General features: G+C 38.7%; 1 protein-coding gene across 3 annotated transcripts in view; it reads left to right on the top strand.

Annotated features, from left to right (window-relative positions):
• TTC8 (tetratricopeptide repeat domain 8) overlaps positions 1-12,200 on the top strand; it is a 38,684-nt gene extending 26,484 nt beyond the window's left edge. The window contains exons 14-16 of one of the 3 annotated variants that reach the window (XR_011559257.1): positions 1,879-2,209; positions 8,910-8,989; positions 11,673-12,200. Coding sequence is in view for 1 of the 3 variants with exons in the window: in XM_070753753.1 (XP_070609854.1) it covers positions 1,879-1,995 (117 nt within the window). In the remaining 2 variants the exon portion in view is untranslated. Of the gene's footprint in view, positions 1-1,878; positions 3,257-8,909; positions 8,990-11,672 lie in introns of those variants that run through there. The other 2 variants (XR_011559256.1, XM_070753753.1) reach the window with 2 other exon arrangements.
• Positions 12,201-13,865: the final 1,665 nt, after the last annotated feature.

Here is a 13,865-nt window from a genome sequence, read left to right as displayed (position 1 = left end):
ACATTTCGCGAAGTTCAAACCCGCAAAAATCGAGGGAACACTGTATTCCTGAAGCCTTTTTCTAATAATGGATATAGCCGCAAGGCAGTGGAGGTTTGGAATTAGAGTTTCCCTTCTCCTTGAACAGGGGTAGGCAAATTTGGCTCTTCTATGACATGGACTTCAACTCCCAGAATTCTTCATCTAGCATGATTGGCTCAGGAATTCTGGGAGCTGAAGTCCACAAGTCATAGAAGAGCCAACTTTACCTACCCATGACCTAGAAGATGGTTTTGCTACTTTATCTGCCGTTGTGGTGTAGAGTCCTATTCTGCCTTCAAAGCCATTAACTGTCTTCTGTAACCCTGGAAAGGGGTCTTTACAAAGTGCTGCCAGCTGGGTGAAGGTTTTTTAATGAGATGTTACTTCTCCAACATAATGATGTAACAGACTTTCAAACATCCATGTGGATTTGGACAACTTCTCCTCCCACAATACTTCTACTATAGTGGTTCATGTGGTAATTCTTCAATAACTGGGACGCCTATCCCTTATGGCAGTGATTTTCAACCTTTTTTGAGCCGCGGCACATTTTTTACATTTATAAAATCCTGGGGCACACCACCAACCAAAATGACACAAATAAATAAATAAATACATACATACATACATACATACATACATACATACATACATACATACATACATACATAAATAACCCCCTCATATATACAATCCCATGTAACATCCCCTTATAAATACCTGTACAGTCAATCATCAATCATCCCTCCTGAAATTTATACTACTGTACTGTCTCATTTCTGGGTACTTCTCCTGTCTTTCCCCCTTTTCTCTCTCATGTTTCTAATTTCTCTCTCTTCCTCCCTTTTTCCCTCATTCCTTCTCTCCCTCCCTTTCTCTCTCTTTCCTTTCTCTCATTCCCTTTCTCTCTATCCTTTCTATCTCTCACTTGTTCTTTCTCTCCCTCCCTTTCTGTCTCTTTCCTTTCTCTCATTCCCTCTTTGTCTCCTGGGGCTGACTGCGGCTGCCCTCCACCCCCCACCGCGGAGGGAAAGCATTTGGCATCGGCACCGCCAACCCCCCCTCCAGGAGCAGCAAAAGCCTCAGCGACGGAGCCGAAAGGGAAACGGCGCGATCCGTCCCTTAGGCTTTTGCTGCTCCTGGAGCGGGGGGGAGGATTTTCTCCTCCCCACCCCCCCGGCAGCCAAACGTCGCTGAGGCTTTGGGCATCGGCGCCTTCCCTTCCACGAGCAGCAAAAGCCTCAGCGACGGAGCCGAAAGGCAAACGGCGTGCCCCGTCGCTGAGGGTCTTGCTGCTCGTAGAGGGGTGGCGCTGATGCTCCCTCTCGCCGCCCCCATCTCCCCACGACCGCCTGGGGCCGCTGCAGCCGGCACGCTCCCGCTCCCACCGCCAGTGCCCTCCCGCCGGGCCCAAAGGACACTTGCCGCCGACGCCAGGAAACTCCAGCTGGGCGGGGCGCTGCCGGTGCCTCCGAGCTCCCACTCGCTCTCCTTTTTCCTGCCTTCCTTCTTTGGGGCCCAGCGGGAGAGCGCCAGAAACCGCGGCAGCGGGCAGGAACCGGGGGACAGCTGCGAGTGGGAGCTCGGAGGCACCGGCAGCGCCCCGCCCAGCTGGAGCTTGGTGGCACACCTGACTGTGTCTCGCGGCACACTAGTGTGCCACGGCACACCGGTTGGGAAACACTGCCTTATGGGATCAGGAATGAGGGGGGCCTAATTGCCTGTTGGTGGCAGAAGGCAGGACAAGGAAACATACTATATATGTTAGAATATAAATATTTTAAAAGTGAATCATTATATGAAATTTTAACATATAAGTCTCTTAGTATATCATTTGGTATATTTGCTTTTCTGCAGGCTGGAGATCTCCAAAGAAGCTATGTAGAAGCTCAGAAGTCCAAAGAAATTTTTCCAGAGCATGTTGACTCTCAAAAACTTATTAATCAGTTAAAACAGCACTTTGCCAGACTTTGATGTACTTCTCACCAAAGAAAATAATTGTTTTTCTTCAAAATTGCAGACTTATACAAAAGAATTCTCAGAATATTTTAACATTTATATGCTGAGAATTTTATTTAAACTGATTGCAAGCTGAAGATTGTTACCCTCTCAGATGGTTAAAAGCTGCTTTAGTAGAATCTTATCTTTTAAAAAAAGAATCCCTGACTTGTAGCAGCATTCATTTTAGGTATGAAGCAAGGCAAATTTTAGTTCACCTCATAATGAGTAATGGGAATATTTCCATACAGGAAATTGTAGTGGGTTTTTCTTGTGACAGTAAGCGAAAATGAAAAATGCAAAATTGTTTAAATTTTTGTTGCACCAGAGCAGGTTTGGATTGTATTTTTTATTTAGGAAGATTACAGGTGATTATGTGAAAAGCACAAGTGTTAGTATTGATGAACCTAGGAAATGTACATGTATCCTTGTTAATACTCAAAATCTGGTATATGTTGGCTCCAGGTGTCGATTCATGGCACCCTTTGCTCATGATTTTGGGATCTATGAAGGCTGTATACCAAAAGGAGCAATTGGTATTTGTAAACAAGAGCTTGTTTCATTCGTTGTTTAAGTAGGTATTAATGAGGCAGTAGAAACAGAGAGCTACAGTTGGATCTGTAGCTTCAAAACAATGAAAAAATCTGAATATCTGACCCCAATGGAATAGGTCGCCTTAAGAAGGAAAGCTAAAAGCACTGGCTATGAAGTATTTTCCCATGTTAGTTTTCCTTCATTCTGAATCCAAATTGAATTCTGGGACATTTGAGTAAGAATTTTGAGAAGTGTGTAGATCTGCAGTAAATGAACTCCCATCTCATATCATGGATATTTTTGACAACTGGTACATATTCTGATGCATAATGTTACTTTCAGTGAAGGCTCATTTGTTTTAATTTTTAAAGGCATTTGATTCTTAATGTGTAGATCAGAGGCCACCAACCTTTCAGACCTCATGGACCACTGAAATCATAATTTTAAATCCTGTGGAACACATTTTTAAAAAAAGATATAGTATTTAGTGCAATATAAAAAATGCAAAAAAAAATTTTTTGCAGACCACCAAACTTTTCTCATGGATCACTGGTTGGTGACCACTGATGTAGATAAAATGTGTGGTTTAATTTTATTTTAGATTATTTTCCCATGTCTTTTTGTTGTTAAATATTATAAATGCCATTTATCTTTGCATCATATGTACACCCATAAAAGGTTATTCAAGTTTGTTAAAATTAAATAGCCTCTTTTTCCTATATAACCATATCAGACTAAGAAACTATTATATAATCCTACCACTTACAGACATTTCCAGCATATTTGCCTGAAGTTAGAAAAAACACTGTTATTTTCCAGGTTAAAAAATACTGGTCAGTTTTTTAAAAAGCAACAGAACAGAGACAACTATTGGCCACTATCCATACCAATTTCCAATTGCAATTTATCTTGTAGATTATTGTGCAGCTAATATTAGCAGTTTGCCAAAAGCAAACTCCTTCATCTCTTTGAAAGGAAACCTTTCTACTATTCAGTTTCCATCTAGTTCCTTACTGGAGCCCACTTACTCATTCTTCTGCTTCATTTGCTAAAGCCTCATTCCCATCAGGTTAATTTCCATGGAAATGGATCTTGCATTCATTCATACATTTTTATAAACATACAGATATATACATACATATATATGAATGCAAGATACACATATAGTCATCATCATTTTAGCCATCGTCTAGCCCAGTGATGGCAAACATTTTTCGGCACCAAATGCCAAAAAGGGAGTGCACATCCATGCTCATCTGGCCCGCAACCATTAAAATGCATATAAAATAGTGATAGCCTGCTTTACCAGCCATTGCCCTGATTTTGCACTTCTCCCAAAGGACCAAGTATGCCGGGTAATGACTTTAATCTATAAGGGCTAACCAAAGAAGCACTTGCAAGAATGATCAAAAGCATTTTATACTACTTTAGTCCATTACAATAATCTATGCCGTAGTCACATCAAGACTTATTGTAACTGCATATTTGCCTGAAAAATGTTTGATAATTCCAAAATGCGCTGCATAATTACTGATAAATAAGAGGTGGTTCAGATTTTGTGACTTTATTTGCCAAATATATCCAGAACCCTAACATCCTGGTCAAAAACTCTTTCAACTCCTCAGAGTAATACTATAGGGCAGTGATGGTGAACCTTTTTTTCTTTGGGTGCCAAAGTGCATATGCGTGCGCTATTGCACATGCGTGAATGCCCACACCTATAGTCCAATGCCTAGTGAGGGTGAAAACAGCACATCCTGCTTCCTGGAGCCCTCTGGAGGCTGGAAACGACCCATTTCCCAACTTCTGGTGTGCCTGGTAGGCCTGTTTTTCGCCGTCCCCAGGCTCCAGAGGCTTCCCTTCAACTGGCTGGCGTGCACATGCATGCTGGAGCTGAGCTAGGGCAATAGCTTGTGTGCTGGCAGATATGACTCTGTATGCCACCTGTGGCACGCGTGCCATAAGTTCGCCATCACTGCTATAGGGCATTGCATGCCAAATAATTAGGCACAGGGACATTTTCTTTCCTTGTGCCCTCTGCTGAACACCAAATTTTCACAATACTGTCTAATTCAGTGTTTCCCAACCTTGGCAACTTGAAGATATTTGGACTTCAACTTCCAAGTCCAGATATCTTCAAGTTGCCAAGGTTGGGAAACACTGGTCTAATCTATATACATTTACTCATGGTGTATGGCTATAGCATTATTATCCATATTTTCCTTACTATCCCTTTTATTGGTATTGTTATTATTACTCTTTCTTTGCATGTATACAGAAAACAACTGTGCCGCAGATAAATTCCTTGTGTGTCAAATCATACTTGGCCAAATAAAGTTCAGTTCAATTCAGTTCTTTTTCAAGTGATCTCAGGCACTTGGAAGGAGAATCTGGAAAAAGCAAAACCAGAGACATGCAAGGGAGGAAAGAAAGAAGCCATAATAATTTGAAAAATGAAGTAATTGAAGTCTAGGAACTAAGCTGTAAATCAGCTAAAGAATAAATAAACTGTTAACAGATAAATAGGCAGCAATGATTGAAAAGAGGAGTTTGGGTAGAGAAAGGAAGCTATAAGATTACAAACTCTGTAGGACTTAAAAATAAAAACAGAAATGAGCAGTTATCTAGAAATATATAGGAAGGGGGTTTAAAAGAGACATGAATAAGAAATCTTGGTATATTATTTGTGTAATAAAGAATATTTTGTAGTAAAAAATGATCTGTGTGATTGCTGAATATCTCAGTGACAGATTATAGACCAGGGGTTGGCAACCTGTGGCTCCAGAATTGCATGCGGCTCTTTGAGCCCTTTGTTGTGGCTCCTTATCCCATCACTGGCTGCCTCATCCTCCCCTCCTTCCCCTCTCTCACTTGACCTGAGAAGGTAAGGGCGACAGCGCGGAATAGATAAGTGGCTGGGACTGTTTCTCCAGCCCCTCACTCTTATGGAGCTTTTCCTGGCCCTTGTTGGTGCTGAGCATGTCTCAGTCGCTTGGGGAAATGTATAACCTGCTCTCTGCCCCAAGACACTGGCCTGGCCCGGCCATGACCAATGCCAGCTCACTAACACAAGGGTGGGGATAGGATCTGGATGGAGTAAATGTTGGAAAGGGAATGGGCCAGCAGCAGCCAGCCACAACCTCCTGGCCAGCTTTGGTGGGACCGGGAGATTATGCATGTGTGGGGAGACCTTCAAACGAACGGCAAAGCACAGTAATAAGCATGTACAGGGTGGGTGGGTGGATGCTTGCTTGAGGGTCTTAACAGGACACAAAAAGACACGGCTTCTCTTGTGCACGAAAGCTGCAGCCATGGCCTTGCCATGGCTTTGCCATGTCCCACCCCCTGAACATTTTGGTTCAGCATGGAGGGTGCAAGCTCCAATCCGAAGCAGCAGGGAACGCACATATGTGCTGCAAAGTGCAGGGTCACTTCGCTCCTGCACTAAGGCTCCGGAAGCCTCCCCCTCCTGTTCTTTCATGCGGTGGGGATGGGACATGGCAAGGAGATGGCTGGAGCCTTAGTGTAGGAGAGAAGCCGCCCTGTTGTTCATGGCACATTTCCACGTAAGGCAAACTTTGCTTCCTGCTGCTTTGGGTTGGAGTTTATGCTCTCCTGCGCACCTTTGCTGCACTTTGGCACTCACTTGAGGGTCTCTCCATTTGGCCGCACCCTCCCAGCATCTCCAAAGAAAGCCAGGGGGTCGCAAGAGGGGGAAGAGATCGCCCGAAGAGAAGCCACCACCATGGATGCTAATCATTCCTCAGCAGAGAAAGAGAAAAGGGGAGAGTGAAGAGGAAAGAGAGGGAGAAAGAGATGGGGAAGAGGGAGAGAAAGAAATGAGAGGGAGGAAGGGGGATAGGGAGATAAAGAAGGAGAAGGATGGGAAGAGGAAGAGAGGGATACCTATTTCCCATAGAAAAGTAAACCTAGAGAGCCACAAAAACTGGGTAGGCGTGGCTGGGGGGGGACATGTGACTTGGTGGGAGTGAATCAAGTTGGCCATGCCTATCCAGGTTTTGCGGCTCCCAGTGTTTTGTTTTCTGTGGGAAACGGGGCCAAATGGCTCTTTTGAGTGTTTACGGTTGCCGAGCCATTATAGACTGTTGCCCTTAGCACTCAGCTAACATCCATTTACTATTCCAAAGGAGGAATATACAAATAAACAGGAAAATAATTATAATTAAAGAGAAATGAAAAATCAGCTAGAAAATGAATGTAAACTAATAAGAGGAAATTGTAAATGCTGTATTTGCTCCAACATTTGTGAATTTTATGTTTTCTTGTTATTTCTGTGAGATCTGTATTATTTCTGTCAATTTGGTTTTAATACAGGAATATTAAAACACCAGTTTAAAATTAATTATGATTGTATGTGCCCAGCAGAAGAGTGTGCCCCAAAATGTTGAAAATAGAATTTAAAAAAAGGTATTTATGATTAAAAAGGGTTGATAATGGAAGAAAAGGAAACCATGTAATATAATTTTAAAGAGAAGAGATACTAAATGTAATTGCTGTTAAAAATCCAAAGTCACTTCTTTTTAAGTACTTTTCTTTTTATTGCTTCCTGAATTTCTTTCCCTTTCCTTCCTTTTCCTTTATATATTTTCATGTTTATCTTTCGCCTGTATAAAGACAGGATAGTATGTTGCTGTTTGACATATAGTTACACCCAAGTCTCAAGAATCAGAGCCTGCAAATGTGCAGCCAGTTGTAAAGGAGTTTGGACAAAATGCTGATTAGAGAAGGTGAAAGCAGAGGTCAAGATCAGTCAGTTGTGAATAAATCCGTAGTTTTCTGCAGACTTGCAGAAAAAAAAAAACAGATGAGCTGTGGGTTTGTTCAGTGAAAGGAACCAAGGCAAGAAAGAATGTTAATGCCAGCTAATATGCAGAATGATCTAATGTAGGGGTAGGGAACCATGGCCTTTTATGACTTGTGGACTTCAACATAGCTGGCTCAGGAATTCTGGGATTTAATCGAATAGGTTACTGGTTGACTTGGTGAACAGAGGGTACATTTGAAAAGGACAGGATAGTTATTAAAACGTTTGCTGTTTAGTCTGAAAAAAGATCTGCCAAACAGCAATTAATCAAACTTTAAACAATGCTGACGTACCTAAGACACCACATGATTTTATTTCTAAGTTCTTCAAAAGCACCTTGATCATTCATAACTATTGTATTGTGCTCATAAAGCTGAAAATGAAGAATAAATTAATCAGCGCTCTGTTCAAATTAGCATATGTCCTGAATAAAGAAATCTTCCCTCACTTCTGCTTTGCACAAGAAGAAAATAAATTGCTTACATCTGCTATGACGGAATCATGTATGTTTTGAATGGCAGAGTTTCCTCAGCTTATGTTGGGAACAAATAAATATAGTTTATAATCTGTCACCATCCCCAAAAGATGTCTGTCTTAAAATTTGTCTCTTTCTGTTTCTTCTCTTGGTAGTGCAGGAACTTGAAAATAGGGAGAGTAATGTATTTTGTCATATATCCCAAAGGATAAATTGTTTAAAAGCTATGACAAATTTATTTAAAGATAACACTGTATGAACAGTTCATCTGGATTTAGGTTGCTTCTATTTAAAGCTAAGGAAAAAAGATATGCTTGTATTTACAACTCATAGTTTATTGTAAGAGCCAGAAATCATCTGTCTTTTATGCATGCCAATTGACTCATTTTCTTCTTTTCCTATCAACTCTTCTAACTTTCTCCAAGTTAGCTTTATTGCAATTATAGTTAGTTTTCTGCTCTGGCTTCCTTTTAAGGAAGTGTCTAATCAACTCTCTACAGTTGACATTCAACTATAATTGAGTCTGGAATTACCGTACAACTCTAAGCCTTTAAATTCGTAAAGTCTACGGAGAGGGGCGGCATACAAATCCAATAAATAAATAAATAAATTGAGCATCACTTGACGAGACCCAATTTTCAACATTTTTACAGGGTTTATTAACTGAACATCACAGTTTTTAAGCAAACCCATTGTACTCAATATTTCCCAAGCCTTTGTTTTCCTGGAAATCAGAATTAAAAGCTGGAAACTGGCAAAAAAAAAAAACCACCTGAAAAAACTGATTACATGACTACAGGATGCTGCAAATGTCCATAAAGGTGATTCAATTGCCAACTGCCCAAAATGCAGTCACATGACCACAGGATTTGTGTGCAGGCATCGTAATTTGAAAATAGTTCATAAGTAGCTTAGGGGGTGGGGTCCATTATAATTATCATTAAGCGACTAGTAGTAGGATTTGAACTGCCTGTACTAGTATTGTATGCTTTTCCACCCACTTCTCAACTACAATCCATATCCTTGTTTTACATTGCATATATGTTTGATTTTTAGACTATATGAAATCTGAGCATGTCCTCTAATTTCTCCTGAAAAGAACTGTTAGAGAAGCTGAAGGGCAAGGGGCAGAACAGGCAAGTGTTCTTACAAATAATGAAACATGTTATCAACAAACTTCACAGAAATGCAGCATTTTTAAAGTCTTGCTTTGTGGTGGTGTCAGGCACACATTGAGCCAGAGATGACCTAAATATGCCCTTTGCACATGTTGCCAGTGTGTTGGAGCTGTTTTCAAACTAATATAGAATTCTTGCATGACAGTATCATAAATTCAGTTCAATGGTACAGTGGTAATGTTGCATTTATAACTTGGTATTATACATAAAACCACCAGATGGATTCATAACTGGCTGACCAACTGCGCTCAACGTGTAGTCCTCAATGGAACTGCATCTACATGAAGGGAAGTATACAGTGGAGTACCCCAAAGCTCTGTTTTAGGCCTACCACTCTTCAACATCTTCATCAATGACTTGGACAAGGAGATAGATGGGGAATTCATTGATCAAAATATTTTTTGTCTAATTTAATAGGTATTGTTTGGAAACTGGCATTGTTCAGAGAGGGGCGGCATATAAATCCAATTAATAAATACAATAAATAAATAAAAAGTATAGGATTTGTTATAGAACAAACATTTTAATTGTTAAAATTCTTCCAATTAAGTAGTTTATTCCATTTCTCTAATTTCCTTTCTCTTTGTTTAAATAGTTCCATAGTCTTTTTTAATTATTGTACATTTTGATGTTAACATTATCCCTATGTACAGTATTTTACTTTCCTCACAGTTTGAATTCCTAGACTCTCTTCTAATGTTTGATTTTGTGTTGTTATTAATTTTTTTGTTATTATCTTGGTTTTCTGTTTATTTATTTTTAAACCTGCTACATTTCCAAATTTGTTGGTTTCTTTCAGGAGTATTGATCCTATTTCAAGAGGTTCCTCTATATTGAAAACCAAATCATCCTCAAATACCTGTAGCTTGAATTTTTGTTCTCTAATTCTAAGACTTTAAATTTTGTTGTTTTCACAGATTTGCTGTAATAAAGTTTCTAATAATAAGATAAATAGCAAGCGGGATAGTGGATAACCTTGTCAAAATCCTTTTTATATTTTAAAACTGTCTGAAATTTCTCCATTAATGATAATTTGTGCTCTGTGATTTGAGTATATTGTTTGAATTGTTCTGATATATTTTTCTCCAAAATTAATCCTAATTAATTTTTTTATAAGAAATTCCCAATTTAAGTTATCAAAAGCCTTCTCTGAATCGAGGAATATGAGTGCTGCAGATTTCCCTGGGTTGGTTTCATAATATTCTAGGATACTTAATACTGTTATTATATTATTTTTTATATTCCTGTTCGGTAGGAACCTGAAAGAGATTACATTGTATAGTTGTTTGTGTGTTTTTTAATGTTTTTGTCTTTTGTTTTTTTGTGGTCCCCCCCCTTGTTTTTTGTATTACATTTCCTTTTTTAAATGTAAATAACCTAATGAAAATAATTTTTAAAAACGATGGGAAACTCATCAAATATGCTAATGACACCAAACTGGCAGGGATAACCAAAACTCCAGAATATAGGCTTAAGATACTGAAGGAGCTTGACAAACTTGAACATTAGTCACTATCTAACAAAATGAAATTCAATGCTAAAAAAAGTAAGGTTCTACATTTAGGAAAGAAAAACAAGATGCACAGGTACAGTAGATGTGGTACCTTGCTCAACAATAGTAACTTGGAGTCCTAGTGGACAACCATTTAAATATGAGCCAGCAGTGTACAGCAGCTGCAAAATAGCCAACACAGTTATAGGCTACATAAACAGGGATAGAATGAAGATCACTTAAAATGTTAATACCACTTTATAATGCCTTGGTAAGGCCACACTTGGAATACTGCATCCAGTTTTGGCCGCCATGATGTAAAAAGGATGTTGAGACTCTAGAAAGAGTGGAGAGAAGAGCAACAAAGATTATTAGGAGATTGAAGGCTAAAACATGAAGAATGGTTGCAGGGACATGATATGTCTAGTTAAATTAAAAGAAGGACTAGGGGAAACATTAAAGGAGTGTTCCAATATCTCAGGGGCTTCCACAAAGAAGAGTGTGTGAAGCTATTCTCCAAATCACCTGAATGTAAGACAAGAAGCAATGGGTGGAAACTAATCAAGGAGAGAAGCAACTTAGAACTAAGGAGAAATTTCCTGATAGAAGAATTAATCAGTGGAATAACTTACCTCCAGAAGTTGTGAATGCTCCAACACTGGAAGTTTTAAAGAAGATGTTGGATAACCATTTGTCTGACGTTGTGTAGGGTTTCCTGCCTACGCAGGGGATGAAGACTTCTAAGGTCTCTTCCAACTGTTATTCTACATCCTAATTCTAAATGTTCCATTAATATTAATTTCTGTTCAGTAAAAATTATAATGAGTGAAATTATCAGACAAATAGGGCTAGGATTGCAATTTAAGAGGGTTAAAGCCACATATCAGTATGCAGAAAAAAATAGGAAAGCAAAACACACCCTATTTCATATGCTGTACTCAGTTACAGGCAAACCAAATATATCTGTGTAGCTCTTTGCTCTGACCTGAGTATATCCATTATTCTACTATTAGTAGTACTATTCTCAATATGTTTTTAAGATAATGTGACTACTTTATCCAGGTCTTGTCCTTGAAAAAGACAGGACAATTGTATGGGTTGTTTAGTAACAGAAACTTCTTTAATTTTTGGAAATTCTTGATTTTACAGTTCTTTACTTCTGGATGGACAGAAGAAGTGGTCATTTTCCCCTACTTTTCTGGAACATGGGAGATGCTGAATTAAGGATTGCAGAGAGAGAATTATTTATGAAAATGCCCTCTCTCTTTTCTCCTAGTGGAAACAAGTAGAATAAAAACTTTGGCTCCAACAGAAAGCTTTGAAGGAGCATACTAGGCAGCAAGTTGCTATTTAGACGCAAATGTTGGAAATTAGTGAGAGATGTTGGAATTGTACTTATCAACTTCTGGAATTAATGCCATTTGATAAAAGATAAATATTAGATTTGCCTTGCGGGTAGTTTTGTGACATCTGGTTTGAAATTTATCCACTTTGACATTATTTGGGAAATTTATCTACTTTGACATTATTTGAGAAAAAAATCTTCATTTTTACTACTGCTTTATAGATTAAATTTTATTGTGGAGATGTTTTAATGGATATTGTTGCTTAATATATTTATATATTGTAGCCATCATTTTGCTAATTAAAAAGTAAAAAATAAAGGTCTCCAAACAAAAACCTATCAATTTCAATGATTAATTATTCACCTTTGCCAGATTCTGAATTTAGCAGTTAACTGTCTTTTAAAGGATAGGGGTGCTTTTATGCTTTATTAGTCAGGATTTCAACAGCAACTTAATTAGGATATAGAACTTATCCTTGTTTCCAACCTTTACAGAAATAAATGAAGCTGAGCGTATTTATGTCAATGGTATTCCCACCGATACCACCACCTTTGCTTTCATGAAGATACTGAAACTGCACTTGTAATATGTAATTGCTACCCTATATAGTTAAGGTAGCAATTTCAAATGAACGTACTAGCTTACCTATAGTATACTTCTGGGGTCTTCAACTTTGGCAACTTGAAGACTGGAGGACTTAAGCTCCCAGAATTCCCCAGCCAGCTTTGCTTTTTAGCTTTGCTGGCTGGAAAGTTCTGGGAGTTGAAGTCCTCCAGGCTTCAAGTTACCAAGGTTTGTGGCCCCTGGTATAATTTATTGTGCAAAAACATGAACAATTTTTTAAAAACCTCATCTCTCAAAATTTCAGTTCAACAAAATTTGGAATTTAGAAGAACACCAAGAAAGTTTGAGTGCAATATTTTTGAAATTTAGGTACAGTTAGTTTCATTTCCAGAATAAAGTTATAGAGAAAGCTCTTCAGTACTTAAGGAAGTCAAGAAAAATCCAGCCATGGAGTTTTTTTATTGCACAGTGAAACTGCTGGCTAGAAAGGATTGAAGCTAACAAGAAGGGATATTGGCTAGAAGTGATTGAGGAATCAAGTAAATAGAAGATAATGTGCCAAAAAATACAAGTATGAAATTCACACTTCAGTCTCTTTATTTCTGAACATTTGATTTATTTTGTATGTTTTTAACCACATCCAATACATGACTAATTCAACATAAAGGAAGCTATCCAACATAAAGCTAATCCAACACAAAGGAACCAAAATGTGGGTTTAAAAAACATGAAAATACATGAGAACTATTGAAGATTACGTTGCAATGCTATTGGTGTTCATAAACACATGGCCATTCTAGCATGTTCTGCTTTTCCCACAGTTATGCTCCCATTATAAACACAGTGGTTATGAAGCTGTATTTTTTGTCTGTGCCTACAGGCATATTGTGTTCTAAAAAAACCCTCCATCTACCATAATCCCTCACTCAAAGAAAAAGCTCCTTTTGCATCTTATGCTACTGAATATACTATATTGCATTTGAATTTTTAGCATATGCTTAAGAAATAACAAGGTAAGGCAAAGTAAGGAGAGTATTTGTAGCTCAGGATTGAAATGTGGGATCCTTGCTACCCTCTGAGCTTGGTTGTTTTCTTGCAGACATTTCATTATCCAAACTAGGTAAACTTCACTGATGATCATACTTAATTTGGGGAATGAAATGTCTACATGAAAATAACAAAGCTCAAAGAGTACCAGTGGTGCATTAAGAAGACTAAGCATGGGCTTAGGGCACCAGGCCCAAAGTGGGCACCACAAAGTTGAGAAAGAAAAAAAAACATGTACAAAAGAGGGGGGCACCAACATTTGTCAGTGTTTAGGGCCCAGTGAGCTTTAATCCGCCACTGGAGAGCGTCAAGGACCACCAACCTTCAAAATAATGTTACACCTGAAGCTAAATTGTAGTCACAAAGTATTAAGCCAGAAGGAACC

This window comes from Erythrolamprus reginae, chromosome 1 (genome assembly GCF_031021105.1).
Source record: "Erythrolamprus reginae isolate rEryReg1 chromosome 1, rEryReg1.hap1, whole genome shotgun sequence".
Taxonomy (NCBI): Eukaryota; Metazoa; Chordata; class Lepidosauria; order Squamata; family Dipsadidae; genus Erythrolamprus; species Erythrolamprus reginae.
Note: the sequence above shows the minus strand (reverse complement) of the source record. Positions and strands in the feature narration are given on the sequence as shown.